The 17,555-nt window shown below is 36.7% G+C and overlaps 2 protein-coding genes across 3 annotated transcripts; one reads left to right on the top strand and one right to left on the bottom strand.

The window, feature by feature from the left end:
• Window positions 1-1,107: 1,107 nt before the first annotated feature.
• Window positions 1,108-7,126, top strand: LOC141434018 (ATP-dependent RNA helicase DDX18-like). 2 transcript variants are annotated; one of them, XM_074096226.1, is made up of 9 exons: window positions 1,108-1,378; window positions 1,724-1,873; window positions 3,051-3,215; window positions 3,570-3,708; window positions 4,166-4,328; window positions 4,742-4,894; window positions 5,261-5,428; window positions 5,779-5,956; window positions 6,904-7,126. In XM_074096226.1, exons 1-9 carry the CDS (start codon window positions 1,330-1,332, stop codon window positions 6,933-6,935), a joined length of 1,197 nt encoding a protein of 398 aa, XP_073952327.1. In that variant the 5' UTR covers window positions 1,108-1,329; the 3' UTR covers window positions 6,936-7,126. The 2 variants fall into 2 exon arrangements, with proteins under 2 accessions (XP_073952327.1, XP_073952326.1); XM_074096225.1 differs by having other exon boundaries at window positions 1,109-1,579.
• On the bottom strand, window positions 7,122-15,048 carry pit (probable ATP-dependent RNA helicase pitchoune). Its single transcript, XM_074096224.1, has 11 exons — window positions 14,841-15,048; window positions 14,459-14,530; window positions 13,511-13,648; window positions 12,949-13,209; window positions 12,212-12,361; window positions 11,429-11,593; window positions 11,041-11,182; window positions 10,463-10,622; window positions 9,777-9,929; window positions 8,950-9,120; window positions 7,122-7,493 (listed from the first exon to the last, which is right to left on the bottom strand). The coding sequence occupies exons 1-11, from the start codon at window positions 14,941-14,943 to the stop codon at window positions 7,164-7,166; spliced, it is 1,845 nt and encodes a 614-aa protein (XP_073952325.1). The 5' UTR covers window positions 14,944-15,048; the 3' UTR covers window positions 7,122-7,163.
• Window positions 15,049-17,555: the final 2,507 nt, after the last annotated feature.

Genomic DNA, 17,555 nt, shown 5'->3' with positions numbered 1-17,555 from the left:
TGAAAGTACTTATTAAGCTTTACCTTTCCATATTTTTTGGACAAACAGTTTACAAGATAGAGGGGGGGGGGACACAATTTTTGCTACTTTGGGAGATCTTCACTTAATTTAAAAGGTTTTTGAGCAACCTTACTATGTTTTCAAAAGAGCTGTCGAACTATGTGCCACACGATGATGACAAAAAAACTTTTTTTTTTCAATTTCTGTTACGTGTATGGAGTGCTACCCTGTAAATATTTATTTTTGTAATTTAACTACAAAACTGAATAGCGGCTTTGACAAGACATCTGTACTCCAAATGCTTTTCACTTGATAGTCCTTGACATCTTGAAATAAGTTTTCTAGTCAAAATGTCTGTGACATAACAGAAATGAAATTTTCAGAGAAAAGAGAAAACGCTGGAAACAAAAACAAATGCTGATAAAGCTAGTTTTTTAGTTTAATTGAACTTTTAAGCTTTTTTTTTTATTCGACTACCCAGTCGAAAAAACGAGCAAGTGGGTCTCCTGATGGTAAGAGATCACCACCGATAAACATCTGCAACACCAGGGGGCCTAAGATGGGATACCTCAAGTGCCAGTAATTTCACCGGCTGTCTTACTCTCCACGCCGAAACACAACATTGCAAGCACTGCTCTGCTGCTTCACGGCAGGATTAGCAAGCAAGGGTGGTAGCAATCCAAGTGGTGGCTGCGTGTAAGTAATAGTAATAATTAACGTATTTACCGTTTTCAAATGTAGCGCGTAGCTACCTAAAGTAATATTTAATTACGGATATTTGAGGACTTTGGCCTATGAATAATAGCTAAAATGTCGTGTTCTTCCAGTATTATTTTTGACCAAAGAGTATTAGTACCGATGTGATTTAGTAAAAGAATCTTCATTATTATTAAAGAACTATCTCGGAAAGCATTTCTAAGTTATTCTATTAACAAACCTATACAAAAACATGGCTGAGTGGGGTGATTTCCTTTACCTCTCTCAGAAGGTCTGAAGAAAATAAAAGCAATAAACGTCAAACGGTGGGCACTGGGTGACACTCTTTCCCGGCGCGGATAACACCGACATGGAAATACCAGCCCTGTTTTTTGTGTACTCGTCCATAGAAACTGACAGGAGCTTCTATGGGCGTGTACACGAAAACAGGGTCGGTATTTCCAACTCGGTATTATCCGAACCGGGAAAGAGTGTCACCCCGTCAAACAAAAATCAAAATCGAAAAATCCATGCTGATGCTGCTGTGCTTTGCTGATCCTGATTGTGATTCGATTACTTTATGTTACTTACTTCGTATTTATTCCAAGTCAGTACTGTTTAGCTTTGTCAAAGATGGATATCGAAGATATTATTAAGGAATCCTGTTTCTCTATGTTAGAAGGTAAAGTTGATAGCAGAATATTAAAAAACATAAAGTCTATGGGGCTGGAAAAACCAACCCGAATTCAAGCGGAATCTTTACCCTACATATTGTTAGAGAATGATGTTATTGGTGCGGCCAAAACAGGAAGCGGGAAGACCCTAGCATTTCTAATTCCAGTGGTAGAGAGACTGATTAAGCTGGGCTTTTCTAGACAACATGGTAAGTTTTTTGTTGAATTTGTAAACATCCATACTGACTGCTTACATTGATATAGAAAATTAGTTATAGTATGCCTATACTATGCAGTTCAAGTTTTAGCATTCAATATAATATGCAGAAATAATGTATCATCTTTACTTTTAGGTACGGGTTGTATTATTTTATCCCCTACCAGAGAATTGGCTCTGCAAACATTCCAAGTCTTGAAAAAGCTTCTAAATGATATTGACTTGACATACAGCTTAATAGTTGGAGGAGAGAAGAAAGCTAAAGACCTGGTAAAATTGAAGAAAGGTATTGTATCAACTTCATTTCAAATTACTTTTTATTACAACTGCCTAAAGAAAAAAAACAATGTTTTGAGGGTATTGGTTATTGTGTGTGTACCTACATGTAATTAGGACAATGTAATCTTTATTCCACTGCAACACACAAGCAGGTCAACTGATTGTAATTTATATTTCTAGATTTGTTTTTTATATTAGTATTGTAAATATAACAATGGTTGATCATATTTGCTGTCATCTGTTTGAACTTTTCACCTTCCCTGTTAGATATGAAATAAAATGCTCAATTAATTAATAATTTTCTAAAAAACAATAAGTGACACATATTTGCTTCAAAGACAAACAACAGATTAATATGAAGGTTTTTTTTATTATTATTAATGTACTTACAGTTTATATCTACAAATAAATAAATAAATAATAAAATATAAATAATAAGTCAGGAATTGTAACTGCATAACAAAAATGTATTGCATTACTCATGCAAACCAATCCCTGCTTTGTTTCTGAATTTTAACCAATCAACAAGCTTGTCTATTTGCAACCTCAAAAATGATTCATATTTGAATCATAACTTGTTGTTGTTTAAAGTATGGCCACTTTTTTTTCGTGTGGAATTTGTTCTGAGTTACGCTGACTTATTATTTATTTGTAGGTTTATATATATTTGTTATTTGCTTCAAATATTGGAAGTTAATTTTTTGATCCACTTCCAGAGATTGCATTAATATGTCATCAAACTAATATATAAATAGTAATGGTAAATATGATGAAAGCATTATGCACTAAAATCTTTATATATATATAAGCTTTTTTATATAAAGTAAAGATATTTATAGTGCATAATGGCTTTCATCATATTTTATCACAAAAGTTCATAATGCTCTCTCAATTAGCTTCAGTTTCAGTACCCATTGTACAGCCATACAACTTTCATTTTGGCATTTGACTTGATTTAATTGAGATCTGACTTTTTCTGATGTGATTATGCAATACATTTGTATCCTGTAATCACAAGATGTAAAATCACAAGAGCCATGTCAAACTAAATACTTCAGCGGCACAAAATTTGGCCCACTCTTCATACAAAATTACTTATTACTGCATACATTTGAGGGCCAGATTTTTGGCGCTCAATATATGAAAAAAATCTTCCTGAAGCTGAACCATGTCATGCCTTGCAGGTGTCAATATTGTAGTGAGCACCCCAGGTCGGCTGTTGGATCATTTACAGAACACTGAGTATTTCAATGTGAAGAATTTAAAATGCCTGGTGGTTGATGAGGCTGACAAACTTCTTGAAGCAGGCTTTGAAAAACATGTTTCGGGAATAGTGGACCTACTTCCAAGTATGTTACAAAATCATTATATCTAGTATAAAAATTCTTTTATTTATCTGTAAAATTGGAATTATATGCGACAGTTGAGACTGGAATACGGGTAAAAATTAGGGATGGTGTACCATTAGTTGTTTCTTCCTCGCTCCAAGATATCTGTAGACAATAAACAAACTCTTTAAATTGTTATGGGTCTCAAATGTTTTTGTTATGCACCCATTATTGAAATGTTGGGACATTTTTACGACCAGTGAGAAAAAAAAAGTTATTATACATGATTATTAACTTTCCTATGAAAACTGCAGATTATTTCATTTGAAATGGACCTTTTTGGATACAGCACATAATGATTTGTTTTAATTTTAGCAAACAGGCAAACAATTTTGTTTAGTGCTACAATAGATAGCCATGTGCAGAATCTGGCAAGGCTGGCTCTGAGAGAAGATCCTGTTATTATTTCAACAGATGATCAAACTCATTCCACGGTCATTGGACTACAGCAGGGGTATGTTGAGCTTATAAATATTGATTCATAACGACCAAATAAATTATTTGATGTTACCAATTTACATTTGCCGTACTTTTTATGAGTTGTGAAAACATTTCCCTAAAAACTCAAAAAATCAGGGATGGATGGTGAGTTTGCGCGGCCCTGGGCTAATACTATTTGGTTGGGGTCTACCTAATTGATCAACTAATTGCGATGTTGCTAAAAACTGTTTGATAATGATATAAATTATAATTAATAGGTCATTAGGAGTTGGGGGCCCTGGGTCTTGGGCTTTGGGTTAATCCAGCTATTTGTCACCGTCAATCACTAAAGACATAACTAATGTAAAACCACTTATAATATTTGTTGATTTTATAGTTTAGAGCTACTAAAAGCAATTAAAAATAATTAGTATAATTCAATGCCTTCTTTATACTAGTGTTTAATGCTAAATATTATATTTTATTTTCAGATATTATTTATGTCCTATTGAACAAAAGCTGTCATGGCTGTACAAAATGCTAAGGAAAAGTAAGAAATTAAAAGTAATGGTATTCTTTTCGTCCTGCAAATCCGTAGACTTCCATTTTGAGTTTTTTAGAAATCACTGCAAAGCTTCAATCTTAAGTATACATGTAAGTTAAATTTATTTTTATCAAGTGCACTATATGTGACCTTATTCTTAATTGAGACAAGTACGGAGATAATCTGGGTGTGTTGTGTACTGTAAACACGTTTCTCGTAGGAAAAATATAACAACCTTGTTTGTGCATTCAATGTTATGTATTTGTTAATTAATCATTACTGCTTAACAACGGATGAATTCCAAAATTATCCTACGAATATTATAAATATGTGTGTTTATTACTCCTTCGCGCTAAAACAGTCGGACAGATTTAGATGAAATTTGCTATGTAGATAGCGGGACGGCTGGGATCGAAATAAAATCTAAATCCCCAATATAATTATTGGAAATTGTCACGGATTTTTTTTGCGAAATCCCGGAATTTCAATTCAACTCCACACTTAAGTATACCTTATATTTCAGGGCAAGCAAAGTCAAGCTAAGAGAAAGGAAGCGTTCCAGAACTTCGTTGACGCACGATACGGCGCTTTGTTTTGCACAGATGTTGCTGCTAGAGGGTTGGACATACCCAGCGTAGATTGGATAGTGCAATATGACCCGCCTACAGACCCTAAGGTGATTATAACTTAAATTTCATAACTTCCACGGCTCTGCGACTACGCACGATCGGCAGTGCGGCGAGTGTTTTCACTGCCGATTCATGATTGCGTGGCCTGTCAGATAAGCACTGCACGGTGAGTGTCTTGGCCGCGCAATAAACAGAGAAATCTCTGGTCGCACGTAATGACTGTAAAATATTTGTTTATCTATTCTGAAGCTATGTAAATAAATAATTTGATTGTTACTCGCCACCTGCCAGACATTAAAACAATTGCTTATGATATTAATGACCGCAATCAATATCAAATTCATCAGATTTACTCTGTTATCAACATTATTGATAAGTTTATGCTTATTTACAATCATGACTAATTTTTTTAGGAATATATCCATAGAGTTGGACGGACAGCAAGGGGGTTGAATAACCAAGGAAACGCAGTAATATTGTTGCGACCAGAAGAAGAGGAGTTCTTAAGTTTTCTAAATAATGAAAAAGTGTTTTTGGACCAATACAGTTTTGATGAGCCATCGGGAAAAATCCAAAGACTGGTATTTATATTCACACTTAAGATTTACTGAACTAAGTGTTATATTTTGGATCATTATCTAATTTTATGCAGAACACTCTATTATTAGGTATTTGCATAGAGCTACCACTCTGTTACCATGCGTTATTATAAATATTCCATAAATATTAAGCGCATAAATATTATTATCAATAATTATCTGTGGTATATAGCTGACTGCAAATCATTCATCATCTTACTCAAACAACCGCAGCAAATGGATAGTCTAAACGGAAGCAGCTTTTGGGATAAGTTTGCCTGCACAAAATTTGATAATGACACAATTACTGTTTCAGAATAACAATATGGTGAATTGATCGCTTTGTGTTTCAGTTAGAAGAATTAATAATCGAAAATGGTGTGATGCGGCTCTTGGCAAGAAAAGCCTTTTTGGCCTTCCTCAGATGTTACAAGTCACATCCTTTGAAGAAGATATTCAATATTAACACTCTTGATGTTAATTTAGCTGCGAAGGCCTTTGGATTCTTGGAGACACCCCATATTGATTTCTGTATCCTTTTGACTATGTCTACATAAGCAGGAATAAAAACCAGCCAAGTGCCTTACAACAATAATAAGTTTGTGTTTCATAATAGGTATCTATCTACATATGGAAAAGGTTGCCTGGAAGAGATCGCTCTTAAGCGATAAGGCCGCCTATTGCTCACCTTGTAATTTTTTCTCTGTGTATCTGTTTTCAGTATCGCTTACTATCGCTTACTATGTCTGGTATACAATAAAGAGTCTTTGTATTGTATTGTATGAAAAGCAGTTTTTTTTGCAGATTTTCGAACTTTAGGCTGCATTGCGTTTCCACCTCGCGATGCATCCCCGCACATCTCTAACGCAGTCTTAGCCTTTACTCACCTACTTGTGCTGCGAGGCCTTACTTCTTTTCTTGCCAAAATTGATAATTGTAGTTCCAAGGGTCTTATCTTGAAGTTTTTTGTATAAAAATAAATTTTAATTGGATTGTACTTTATGATTGTGTGATTCGATTTTATTTAGCACTTGCAAATAGACTGGAATAAATTATTATTGTCGAGCTAGCGCGCCTGCAATCTTTTTAACTTTTTAATGTTTCGTTGACCATAAACTATGCACTTCACCTTCTGATATGTATAGAATAATGTCAACTTTTACAGTCATTTTTGAGAAAACACTGTTACATGTGTACTGAAAAATGTTTGGCTATATCTATGCGAGTCAGATGTGCTTCCTACATAACTGTGTGAGTACAGTCGAACAATGGAATCATATACCAGGGTGGAACCATTGTGCTACATTGATTTTGACACTCCATTTTTTTGTCTCTGAAATCATAGTAAGTAATATTGATTATTAAAAGGTTCCACCCTGGTCCATGGATCCGTTTTTTCGGCTATTAATTAGATTATTCTTTGTTTGTGTTTTCATGTCTTTTTTATAATTTTCCATCCTTAACTACAGATATTACAGTAAATGTCAAAAAGAAGAAGCAGAAAACTTAAAAGAGGGAACATTTTCAGCCGTGGATCAATATAATATAATATTGTATTTATTGCAAATTCGTACAGATTTTGTTATTGTGCAGTTTCGTAAAAACTTGAACTTTATCTCAGACTGACCAACAAAGTTGAATTGTACAGTAGTGATAAGAATTGTAATATGCCATGAAGTAAATAAAACTTGGTGTCTAAAATATTGTTTTTTATTTTTATTTTAGAATGTTACATATTTCAGCTAACTGTCCTCTTGTTGCCACCTTTTTGCCGATAAATCTTCGTTTTCTCCGCTTTATTCTTTTGACTCGCAGGTGCGTTGAGAGATTTAAAGTATCCATAACCGCCTCCCCCTTTCCTCTTTGAAGGGGGTCCTTTGTTCTCGACCTTCAGTTCTACTGCAGGCGGTACGGTGAAGCCAAACGATTTTGAGACCTTTGCTAGATCGATGGTGTCGATATCGAATATCGTTTTCAAATGATGAGAGTCGTAAGCCCTCAAGTAACTCTTGAAAGCTTCTTTAGCCGACTGGTTTAGGAAGTAATTTCTTGATATCAACTTCTCCAGCTGTAACAAAAAAAAAACAATGTTAAGTAAACAAAATGTTCTTTTTGTTGTTTAAAAACCAGTCAATGTATAGGTAGTGCCACGAGAGTTGAAGTGAATGATTACACACACAGCTACATGAACTGATTTTATATTAACAAAAAAGTAAAACCGACTCCAAAAAATAACAAAAAAATGGAACCAACTACAAAACCCTTGAAAATATTTTTCTAGGTACCTACTAGCTCGAAATCGGTGACTCAGCACGAGCCAGCACGGCTTAGTTATGTTGTTTTATAACAGAGCTCCGTTGCCTACCTTCCGGCTTCAGCATCAGGTCAGTTCGAAAGAATCATTAACTTAAAGCTTCTTCTTAGTTGCTTATCTAGGTATATTAATCATGATCGTTTATAGACGAGCGAGCATTACTTTAGCTTTGATGAGTTCCATTGGTCATCTAAGGCCTTCTTCATCAGGTCCAGTTTACCAAATGGTACTTTCTGAATGTAAATGCTTATCTTAATGCTAAAAATGCCAAAATCGCCATAGGTGTGCCTATAAAATTTCAGGTTTGCCCTCGATTTCCCTAGGATCCCACCATCAGATCTTGACTTGGTGACAATGGGACCACCTCAGAAGAGTACTCTTGCGAATAAAAAAATAATTTTAAAAATCGGTTCACAATTGACTGAGTAATCGGTGAACATACAAAAAAAAAAGAAATAGAAACATTGGAACATAGAACCTCCTCCTTTTTTGAAGTCGGTTTAAAAGGAGAATGAATGAAATGAATGAGTGAATGTCAAAATCCCGCTGTCATTACATGACATGCTCTTGTGTGGGTGACCTCACTGGTCACCTATAGATTCATATTTAATTTCTTTAATCTTCATCATAAAAAAAAGCCGTGGTGGCCAAGTGGTTTGACCTATGGCCTCTCAAGCAGAGGATCGTGGGTTCAAACCCCGGCCCGCACCTCTGAGTTTTTCGAAATTTGTGCGAAATTACATTAGAAATTTACCACGAGCTTTACGGTGAAGGAAAACATCGTGAAGAAACCTGCGAAGCAATTCAATGGTGTGTGTGAAGTTCCCAATCTGCTCTGGGCCCGCGAGGGAACTACGGCCCAAGCCCTCTCAATTTGAGAGGAGGCCTGTGCCCAGCAGGACTTATATAGGCTGGGATGATGATGATGAATCTTCATCATCGTCACGCAATTGACAATTCTTCGGCCTTTTTAAAATAGTGTCGTATTGATTGAAAAATTAAAACTAATGCTTTAGTATTTATCTTAGACTGAACGTTGCTTCTAGTTCCGATGCAGAAAAAATAACTCAAATTAGAATAATTTAGTTGAGTGATTGAGTTGGACCACTCAGTTTAATTATAAGAATGAACTGGGTATATGGTATGGGAATGAACTTAAGTTCCTGTTATTTGGTGGCTTTAAAATTGTTCTAAAAACGCTAATACGAACCTGCAGCTGTATATCGGCAACTTTGTTCCACGAGAACTCGAACTCGTTGAGTGTAACCTTGGATTGCTTCAAGAAGCGGAGGAAGCCGAGTTCCTCAGGCCGTAGGAAAAGCAGGGCATGGCCGCTAGTGCCGAGACCTCGCGCCGTCCTGCCCACGCGGTGGATATATTCCTAAACGTAACGTTTTATTATTATTTAATCATTGACAATGAGCCAGATGCCGATTAAAACCGGAAGAAATAAAGCATATGGGGCAACATAAATTATATTTTTTACAGGTAAAAACACTGAGAATAAATCAGGGATTGATAACGCATGAAAGTTAGATCCAGGAGATTAAGCAACTGACTACTCAGATAAAAAAGGGTGCTTACTAACTTTTTTTTTTAAATTTGGTGAGTAGTCTTGTGCCTTTACATTTTTAACCTATTCACCGCCACAAAACAAACGAAGTGACGTGCTCCGTACGCCACAGAAAAACCAGCGACAAATCAAGTTGATTTTTAATCCCATTGTAGAAGGATTAATTTAGGGTTGAAAGTTGGTCATGTATAGATGACCATGGCATGTGAGGCATTCCATTGGCTGTCACGACTAGATGACTGGGGCGGTGAAGAGGTTAAAAAGTTGTTAACTTATAGTCAACAATGGAATTCGTGTGCAACATTGCTGGAGAGTTTAGCACTCCAGCATTTCTTTTAAATTTTCAATTGACTGTCATCAATGCACTTCGCCTTCTGATATGTAGTGGATAAACGCCTTTAACTAAAATTGTGATTCGCCTTATCCGCGAGCCCCTCAAAGTTCGCAGAACTCAAAGTACACACCTTAGGGTCATCAGGAGGGTCGTACTGCACAATCCAATCGACGGCAGGGATGTCCAGCCCTCTCGCCGCCACATCCGTACATAGCAGGATACCCGACTCAGCATTACAGAACTGGAAAAATGTGGTGGTTCGCTTCGTCTGTTGCTGTTTGCCCTGAAATTAATTGTGATGTTAGTTTTAATTTAAAACTATTAGCTTGCATATGGCTTAACTGGAATAGAGAGTGTAATCGATCTGGATGGAATATGGAAAAATAATGGGAGAACGGGGGAAGGCAAAGTAGAGGTACAGTCGCCATCAGATATTTCGAAGCGGGCAAGGTGATCAAAAATATCGAAACATGAACTCTAATACCTTAATAATAGAGTGCATGTGCCGGTATTTTTGACCACCTTGACCGCTCCGAAATATCTGGTGGCGACTGTACAGCGATATTTATCTTGTTTTGGTCGTGAGCATTTTTACTCTAACTGCGACTTGTCAATTTTCTATGACTGGCGTTTTCTATGCGATATTATTTCAGCAAAACAAATAAATTCATAAATAATACATGGACGAATAATGATATATGTATGGAATTAATTATACTAAAACACATTTATAAATCCTGAAAACTATGTAAAGGGGTGCTGATATATTTCAGATATTTACATTTTAGTTAGGTTAGGTAGTTTTATTTTACTTACATGTATAGACATCACAGGAAGGTCAATGTAGTTGAATAATTCGTGGTGGTATTTTACAGACATACAGGTCGATAAGAATACCATCACCTTTTTCTTCCTGTTCTTTTTGAGGAATGTGAATAGAACCATCATGCGTTTCTCTGATGGGCAGACAATGTAACTGGAAACAAAATATTGTTTGTAAATTAAGTGGAAATAAACTAAAACTACCAGTAGTCAAACTACTCGTCTCTAGCTGAATCATAGAACATTTTGACAGTCAATCTCATGATGATTTTCCAAGTCAGAAATAGTGATATTATTGCCATTTATGACCTATCGTCGAGAGTAGTGTAAATCTGCTTATTTACCATACGAAAACACCGCGTATGTGGGTAAAGAAAGATGCTTAACAGAGCAGAGAGATTATATAATGTGCTGCATCTCTCAAAGCTCTCGTACAATACAATACAAATAGAAGAAACACTGTAATTCAAGCACTTCCCTTCGGTCTACGAATCATGAATAAAACAAGTTAAAACGACGATTTTTTGGTCGATCATTTACCCATCCCATTACCTCTATGTATACCAACTTACCCCTGTTCCAAAGAGTCGACAGTGGCTTGTTCCCGGTGGTCATCCACTCCTACGTACACAGGCTCATGTTTTACAGCTAAAGCTGTCAACGCCTCCGTCTTTTTGGTTTGTGTGGCACTGAACAACATAGTTTGTCGTCGCTCTAGAAAATAAAACACAAATAAGATAAATTGAAACAATTCTTTTGTAATAAATCGTTAATAATAAAATACATTTTACATGTTTTTATTTAACTTTATTTTTTTTTGTATTGCATGTTTGTTTGTGACTATAAATATGTAGCTTTGGTGACAACGCAAGTAAGTAAACCCAACGAAAAGAACAGACAGCATAACTACTTTTTTATGTTTTTTTTTTCGACTCGACTCGACTATTATTTCTCACTTACTCGGCAATAATCTGATGATCTGCTTCACTTCTTCTTCAAATCCAATTTCCAATATCCTGTCAGCTTCATCAATAACAAGACACTGAAGGTTTTTGTACAGGAAATCCGGCGTATTCTGCAAGTGATCAAGCAGCCTTCCTGGAGTCGCTACCAGGATGTTGATACCTAAACAGAAAAATAATATACTCAGCGGCACAAAATTTGGCCCACTCTTCATACAAAATGACCTATTACTGTATACATTTTCAGGGCCAGATTTTTTGCCGCTCAGTATATTTTACTAAAATTGCCAGTGCCGTGCCTGGTTTTCGAATAGGCCGGACCCATCTCTTCCCGTGAGTGTCGTAAAAGGCGACTAAGGGAACTGATGTGAGAGTGGATAGCACTGGATTGCCAAATACGGATACTGGACTCTGGCACTGCGGTGTAGAAAGCAGTTTCTCCTTGCCACACTATTTTCCCACAAATTGTCATGAAGGGGCACAACTGATTCGCAACTGGCGACCACATCACTCAGTCAAGAGTGTAGCAACTTAGCAGAAGAAAAATTTTGAAGCAAAGTAGAGATCTGAACATTGGATACACCAATACATGGGAAGAGGTATGTAGTTCAGAAAAGGGTCTTTAACAAACCTTGTTAAACGACGATCATTCAAAATAGCTCCATTTTTTGCCAGCTGGCCAGATTCACTTTGGTAGTTCTTTTTCCCACTAGTCCTATGCCTTTACCTTACCATTCCATTATGGATAACTAAAGTGAAACTATAAATAGTGATACACTACCTTTAGATAGTTTCTGAGCTTCCGTGCTTCTGTTGGCACCTCCCATCACCAACCCATAAGTATGGTGATGATACTTCATAAGTTCCATCAAAACACCAAATGTTTGCATTGACAATTCCCTTGTTGGTGACAGAATTATGACTCCAGTGCCTGAAACAAAAGATAATAACTTTAGTAAACACTGGTCAAAACATTTTTAACAGTATTTTGTAATAAAATAAAAGATCAGATATCCATTCTGTGTTCATAAAACAACTCTTGACATAATCCCCTGATGATTATGTTGAAGCAGGTGCAAAGTGCCTCTACAGTACTGGAGACTCGTTGTACACAAGCTTCAACATAACCATGAGTTTTGGATGTATGGAGTCAGTTTTCACATTCGCCTTTTTGTCATCATATTAACTAGCAATTGTTTGTATTATTTTTATTGTATAGTGTTCGTAATAGCTCATACTTTGAAAATGATCAAGTGTCTACTTATTATTATGGACCAAAAAAAACACCTGTGACGGATGGACAAATAGACAGACAGTGGAGGTTTAATAACGGGGTCCCATCATTGGGCACCCTTTGAGTATGTCAGTATCTACCCAAAAAAACATGAGCCACATTGCATTAATTTTACAATTATCATCTGAAATTAAAACCTTTCTAAGAAGATTCCTAATAAATTAAGTTGTATTATGAGATTGAACAACTTAAGGTAAGTGCATGCAAAAAAAACCATAACTCACCATTCCTAGGCTTGAACTTCAACTTGTAAATAAGGTCAATGGCAGGTATCAGGAAGGCCAAGGTCTTTCCCGAACCAGTCCTAGCCGCTCCCACAAGGTCTCGACCCTCCAGCAAGGGTGGTATGGCCTTTGCTTGAATCTCTGTCATAGTTGTGAAACCCATGTCTTTGACACCCATGAGTGTTGGCTCACAAACTTTGCCCTCTAACGCCGAGAAGCTCTGTGTTGATAGTATACCAAGGTACAAACTGGATCCAGGCACTACAAATAAATAAATTAGATAAGTAATGGTATCTGGATTTTGCAGAAGACAGTCAAATTTATTTTGACAATTACGTCATTTGAATAATCTCTAGTTAAAAAAATAACTTTAGAAAAAATCTCTATGCAAGTAAGTACATAATAATATATTAGTTACAGGACTGTTAGTGAGCATAACTGTGCCCATCATTGCTTTCTTTTAACAGGAATTGGGATTGCCTTTGTTGTAGTTGGTATTTTATTATGTAACAGAACTCTCATTTGAAAGCATAATTTATTCCATTCATTTCTATATACTTACACTGACTATCAGTTTCTGGCTTGTTTTCTATCTCATCTGCAGCATCACTTTTATCTCCATCTTCATTCTCTGAATCATCTGCTGTTTCTTCCTTTACTTCCACTGGTGCTTCTTTAACCTTCTTCTTCTTTTTCTTTTCTATTAAAATAAAGACAATATAGAAGGAAAAGTCTTGACAATCTGAATGATCAATGGTCTGGTCAAGGTGTAAGAAAGAATGATTAGTTTTTTGGTGTCTATTTGTATTTTTTATTTCAACTCCAAATTTGTTACTTTTACGGGTATCCCGTGAAACCATATTGAAAATACAAACTGTGAAATGGATGCACAGAAAAACCAGAAAAAGAGACCAGCACTGGGAATCGAACCCAGGTCCTCAGCAATCCATGCTGCGTGCTATAACCCCTACACCACTGCTGGACAGGTATCTAGACACGATTTTTCCTATGCATACATATCTCAGGTTGCTTATTTCTACTATGCTACTTAAGCAGCAGCACTAGCGACATCTATGTTTCGTCGAGAGTTCTGTCGTGTCGTCGAAGAATGTGACGTCTCTCGACAAAACATAGATGTCGCTAGTGCTGCTGCTTAAGTAGCATAGTAGAAATAAGCAACCTGAGATGTGTATGCATAGGAAAAATTCATGTCTAGATTCCTGTCTAGCAGTGGTGTAGGGGTTATAGCATGCAGCATGGATTGCTGAGGGCCTGGGTTCGATTCCCATTGCTGGTCTCTTTGTCTGGTTTTTCTGTGCATCCATATCTCAGTTTGTATTTGCGATGTAAGAAAGATGATTTTTTTTTAGATAGCCTTTCTGGTTTAGACACAAAATAGGGACAGATTTTCGTGGGATAAGTTGTCTATTGCTACTCAATGGGGTAAAGCTCCTAGGGGATCAAATATGTTAAAATTAAAATTTACTAGTGAATAGGTTATTTAACATACTTTTCGGAACCTTCTCGGTTGTATCATTTTGGTGTGGTCTTTTTTTTACTTCACTGGTTTCTTCTGCTGACTCTGAAAATGAGTGTTGTGCCAAAATTAATCTAAATACATTAAAACAGTACCAACTACATTCATAACACAATAGAATATCATACGAATGTTATGGTTCAACACTTGTATGAATAGAATGGTTTCTGTACAAAAAAAACATTTTGTTACAATAAAAATTGTGCATAAATAAACTGTTCTTGCTTAGTGTCTATCTAAGCAATTACTAACCCAATACTTATTAACTTATTGTTTTTAGCGATTCTAACTCTTTTTTTTAAGACAATTCCTCACATTTTATAAAATAAAATTAAATGTGTGAGAGGTTACTTACCCGCTACGCTCTCCGAAACGTTAGCTTTTTTTTCCACCAACTTCAACTTATTTTTCTCCCGCTTTTTAATTTTCCTTAAAAGTATTTTATCCGGTGTAGGCATTTTTCACTGATTATAACGTACAATAATTATTTTAATACACAAAACAGCACGTTGTTCTCTCTCACACGTGGGATCAAGATCAAGACAAGAACACCACCACTGTCAGTCAACTGTCACTTTGACAATGACAAATCAAGTAGGGAAACATTTCGATTCGATTAATCGATGGTACATATGCGGCGAATAATTTTAATAACGACTTTACCAAAACAATCGATAATTCCGTAGAACATAATCAATCGATTCTTGTTTTTTTTTGAATTCTTGATTTAAAGCCAAAGTTTTTTTGGTTGATTTTAGTTAACGCGTTAAATTATGCGTTTCGAATGGCTCGGTGAGGTTTTTTTTTCTCTTTTTTTTTCATTTATTAATTAATTAATATAAGAAAAAATACAATTAATCATTTATCGCATCGTTAAACCGCATCACGGTTTGTATCGATGCTGCATTCCGCAATAGTTATAAATAACAATATTGATGCTTACTCTAATCTACATATTGTACTAACACGTGGTTACTAAACTTAACTCATCTCACCTTTGTCTCTGCAGGGCTATACGAAATTCGAAGTGTGTCGTTAGGTCCCTCTACGAAAGCGAGAGGGACGGTACGATACGAACTTTGATTTTCGAACTTCGGAGTGGGCCCTCAGGCCCTATACTACGAAATGCAAAATTCGAACTTCGTATCTTGCCGTCCCGCTGACCAGTGCCTGATTTAGTTCTAATCGCCCTAGACTAACTGTGACTATGCCCTTCGCCCCCCCCCCCTCCCCAGCAACAATAATTCACTGATCTAATGAAAAATAATCCACCTATCCCACTCATCGCAGTTGAAAGTAAATCTCAACTCAGCTTCGCGCCAGCAGCCCCCTTTGTCCTTGCGCCCTAGGCTCTAGCCTTACTAGCCTGTGGCTAAATCTGAGGGGCTACTACGAAATTCGAAAATCGAAGTTTGTATCGTATCGTCGCTGTCACTCGTATTAAATTACATTAGGAAGGCACGATACGGACTTCGATTTTCGAATTTCGTAGTAGCCCGCCAGTTTCTTCATCAATCATTTTTGTAATTCGGTTTCGGTTGAGTAACTCAGTATTTGTTCTTCTCCCACTCGGGAACATACAATGACAGTAAGGAACGAATGATTTCTGATGCCGGCTGTACACACTCGCCTCTCGCCTCTCGCCGAGAGTCTTGGGCGAGAAGCTCTCGACGAACACACCATGTACACACTCGTGCCGTGCACGTCATTTGAACAGAGGATATCGGCCACGATGGACCTGGAAACTGCTGCTGCCGTTTGTCTTTGTGCTGTTGGTTATTATCATTACTAAGCGGGCAACTAAATGAACGAGTGTGTACATGCTTGGTCTCGTTTACCTCGCGAGAGCGGACGAGACCCTTTGACTCGGCCGCAAAAGACCGCGCGGCCGAGGCGAACCGAGGCGAGAACCGAGCGGGCGAGACAAGGCGAGAGCATCATGTACACACTCGTTCTCGGTCAGTCTCGGGGTGTCTCGGCGAGTGTGTACAGCCGGCATGATTTTCGTGATTCGGTTGAGTTTTGACACGACACTATTAGCTACACAGGATTATTGTGATGTGATGTGTTCAAATTATCGATTAGCAGATAATCAACTAGCTTTCGATTCCATCCATCCCTAATCAAGCTAGGTATTTTTTTCTTTTTCTAGCTAATCCATCACCTTATAGGCTTATATTTCTACATAGGTACTTATACTCTTTGGGCTAAACTTTGTACTATTTATTATATTATTCTAAACAACTTTATATGATTCAATTTTTTAATTTCTTCGTTTTAACATACTATCCTACTAATATTATATTCAGATAATTTATGAAGATTTGGATTGAAATTTATGAAGATTCGTATGTCCTGACACAGAATATGTGCCAAATTGAAGGCTACCTTTTTGCCATTTTTTTATATCAGGAGAATATATGCTAAAACAGTTGAGACTAGAGTTCTAGAGTAATCCGATATCGGTATCAGACGCCGTTACGATATCGGGGAAAGTAAAACAATGAAATATATGATCCGATATCGGATCATCGGATAATCTGAAAGACAGGTACATACCGTACATAATTATTTTATACATTTTACTTACCCTTACCTTGGATAATCTGAAAACGCTCTAAAGCGTTCCGTGGGATAATATTTCAAATAAGTCCAAGAACTTCGTAGTATCACAGTATAATAGATGACGTTGTTTGACCTTTTTTGAAGTCTTAACTCTAAAAACCACACCACCTTCCTTCCACTGATCCACTGCAAGCGCAGAGGACTCCATACGAGTCTGCACAAGCTTGTTACTCCGGTTCGCTCAGACCGTTTCCTCCGGTTCTGCTGCTCATTTTTCTTAGTGGAAGGCGGGCATAAGAATGTTTTGTATAACGCATTTACATTGAACATTTTAATATGCTCTTCTCCGCCGTTACGTCCGCCAGTTTTCGCTAGCCTTTATGAAGGTATAATGTCATTATTAATTAGTCCTTGTCTAGTCAGCAAACTTTTTTCATTTAATAATCGAAGGTCTTTTTAAAAGGTGTTCTAGCGGAGAACTGTATTATTTATTATTATTACCCTT

Source organism: Choristoneura fumiferana, chromosome 13 (genome assembly GCF_025370935.1).
Source record: "Choristoneura fumiferana chromosome 13, NRCan_CFum_1, whole genome shotgun sequence".
NCBI lineage: Eukaryota > Metazoa > Arthropoda > Insecta > Lepidoptera > Tortricidae > Choristoneura > Choristoneura fumiferana.
This window is presented reverse-complemented; position numbering and strand designations above follow the sequence as displayed.

What these genes read in the sequence shown, in the direction of transcription:
- pit (XM_074096224.1), bottom strand. Translation starts at nt 14,943, where the DNA reads ATGCCTACACCGGATAAAATACTTTTAAGGAAAATTAAAAAGCGGGAG. An exon ending in AACCGAGAAGGTTCCGAAAA is followed by an intron (nt 13,649 to 14,458) that starts GTATGTTAAATA and finishes TTATTTTAATAG; the next exon opens with AAAAGAAAAAGAAGAAGAAG. An exon ending in TTCCTGTGATGTCTATACAT is followed by an intron (nt 9,930 to 10,462) that starts GTAAGTAAAATA and finishes AATTAATTTCAG; the next exon opens with GGCAAACAGCAACAGACGAA.
- LOC141434018 (XM_074096225.1), top strand. Translation starts at nt 1,330, where the DNA reads ATGGATATCGAAGATATTATTAAGGAATCCTGTTTCTCTATGTTAGAA. An exon ending in AATAGTGGACCTACTTCCAA is followed by an intron (nt 3,216 to 3,569) that starts GTATGTTACAAA and finishes TTTTAATTTTAG; the next exon opens with CAAACAGGCAAACAATTTTG. An exon ending in CGGGAAAAATCCAAAGACTG is followed by an intron (nt 5,429 to 5,778) that starts GTATTTATATTC and finishes TTTGTGTTTCAG; the next exon opens with TTAGAAGAATTAATAATCGA.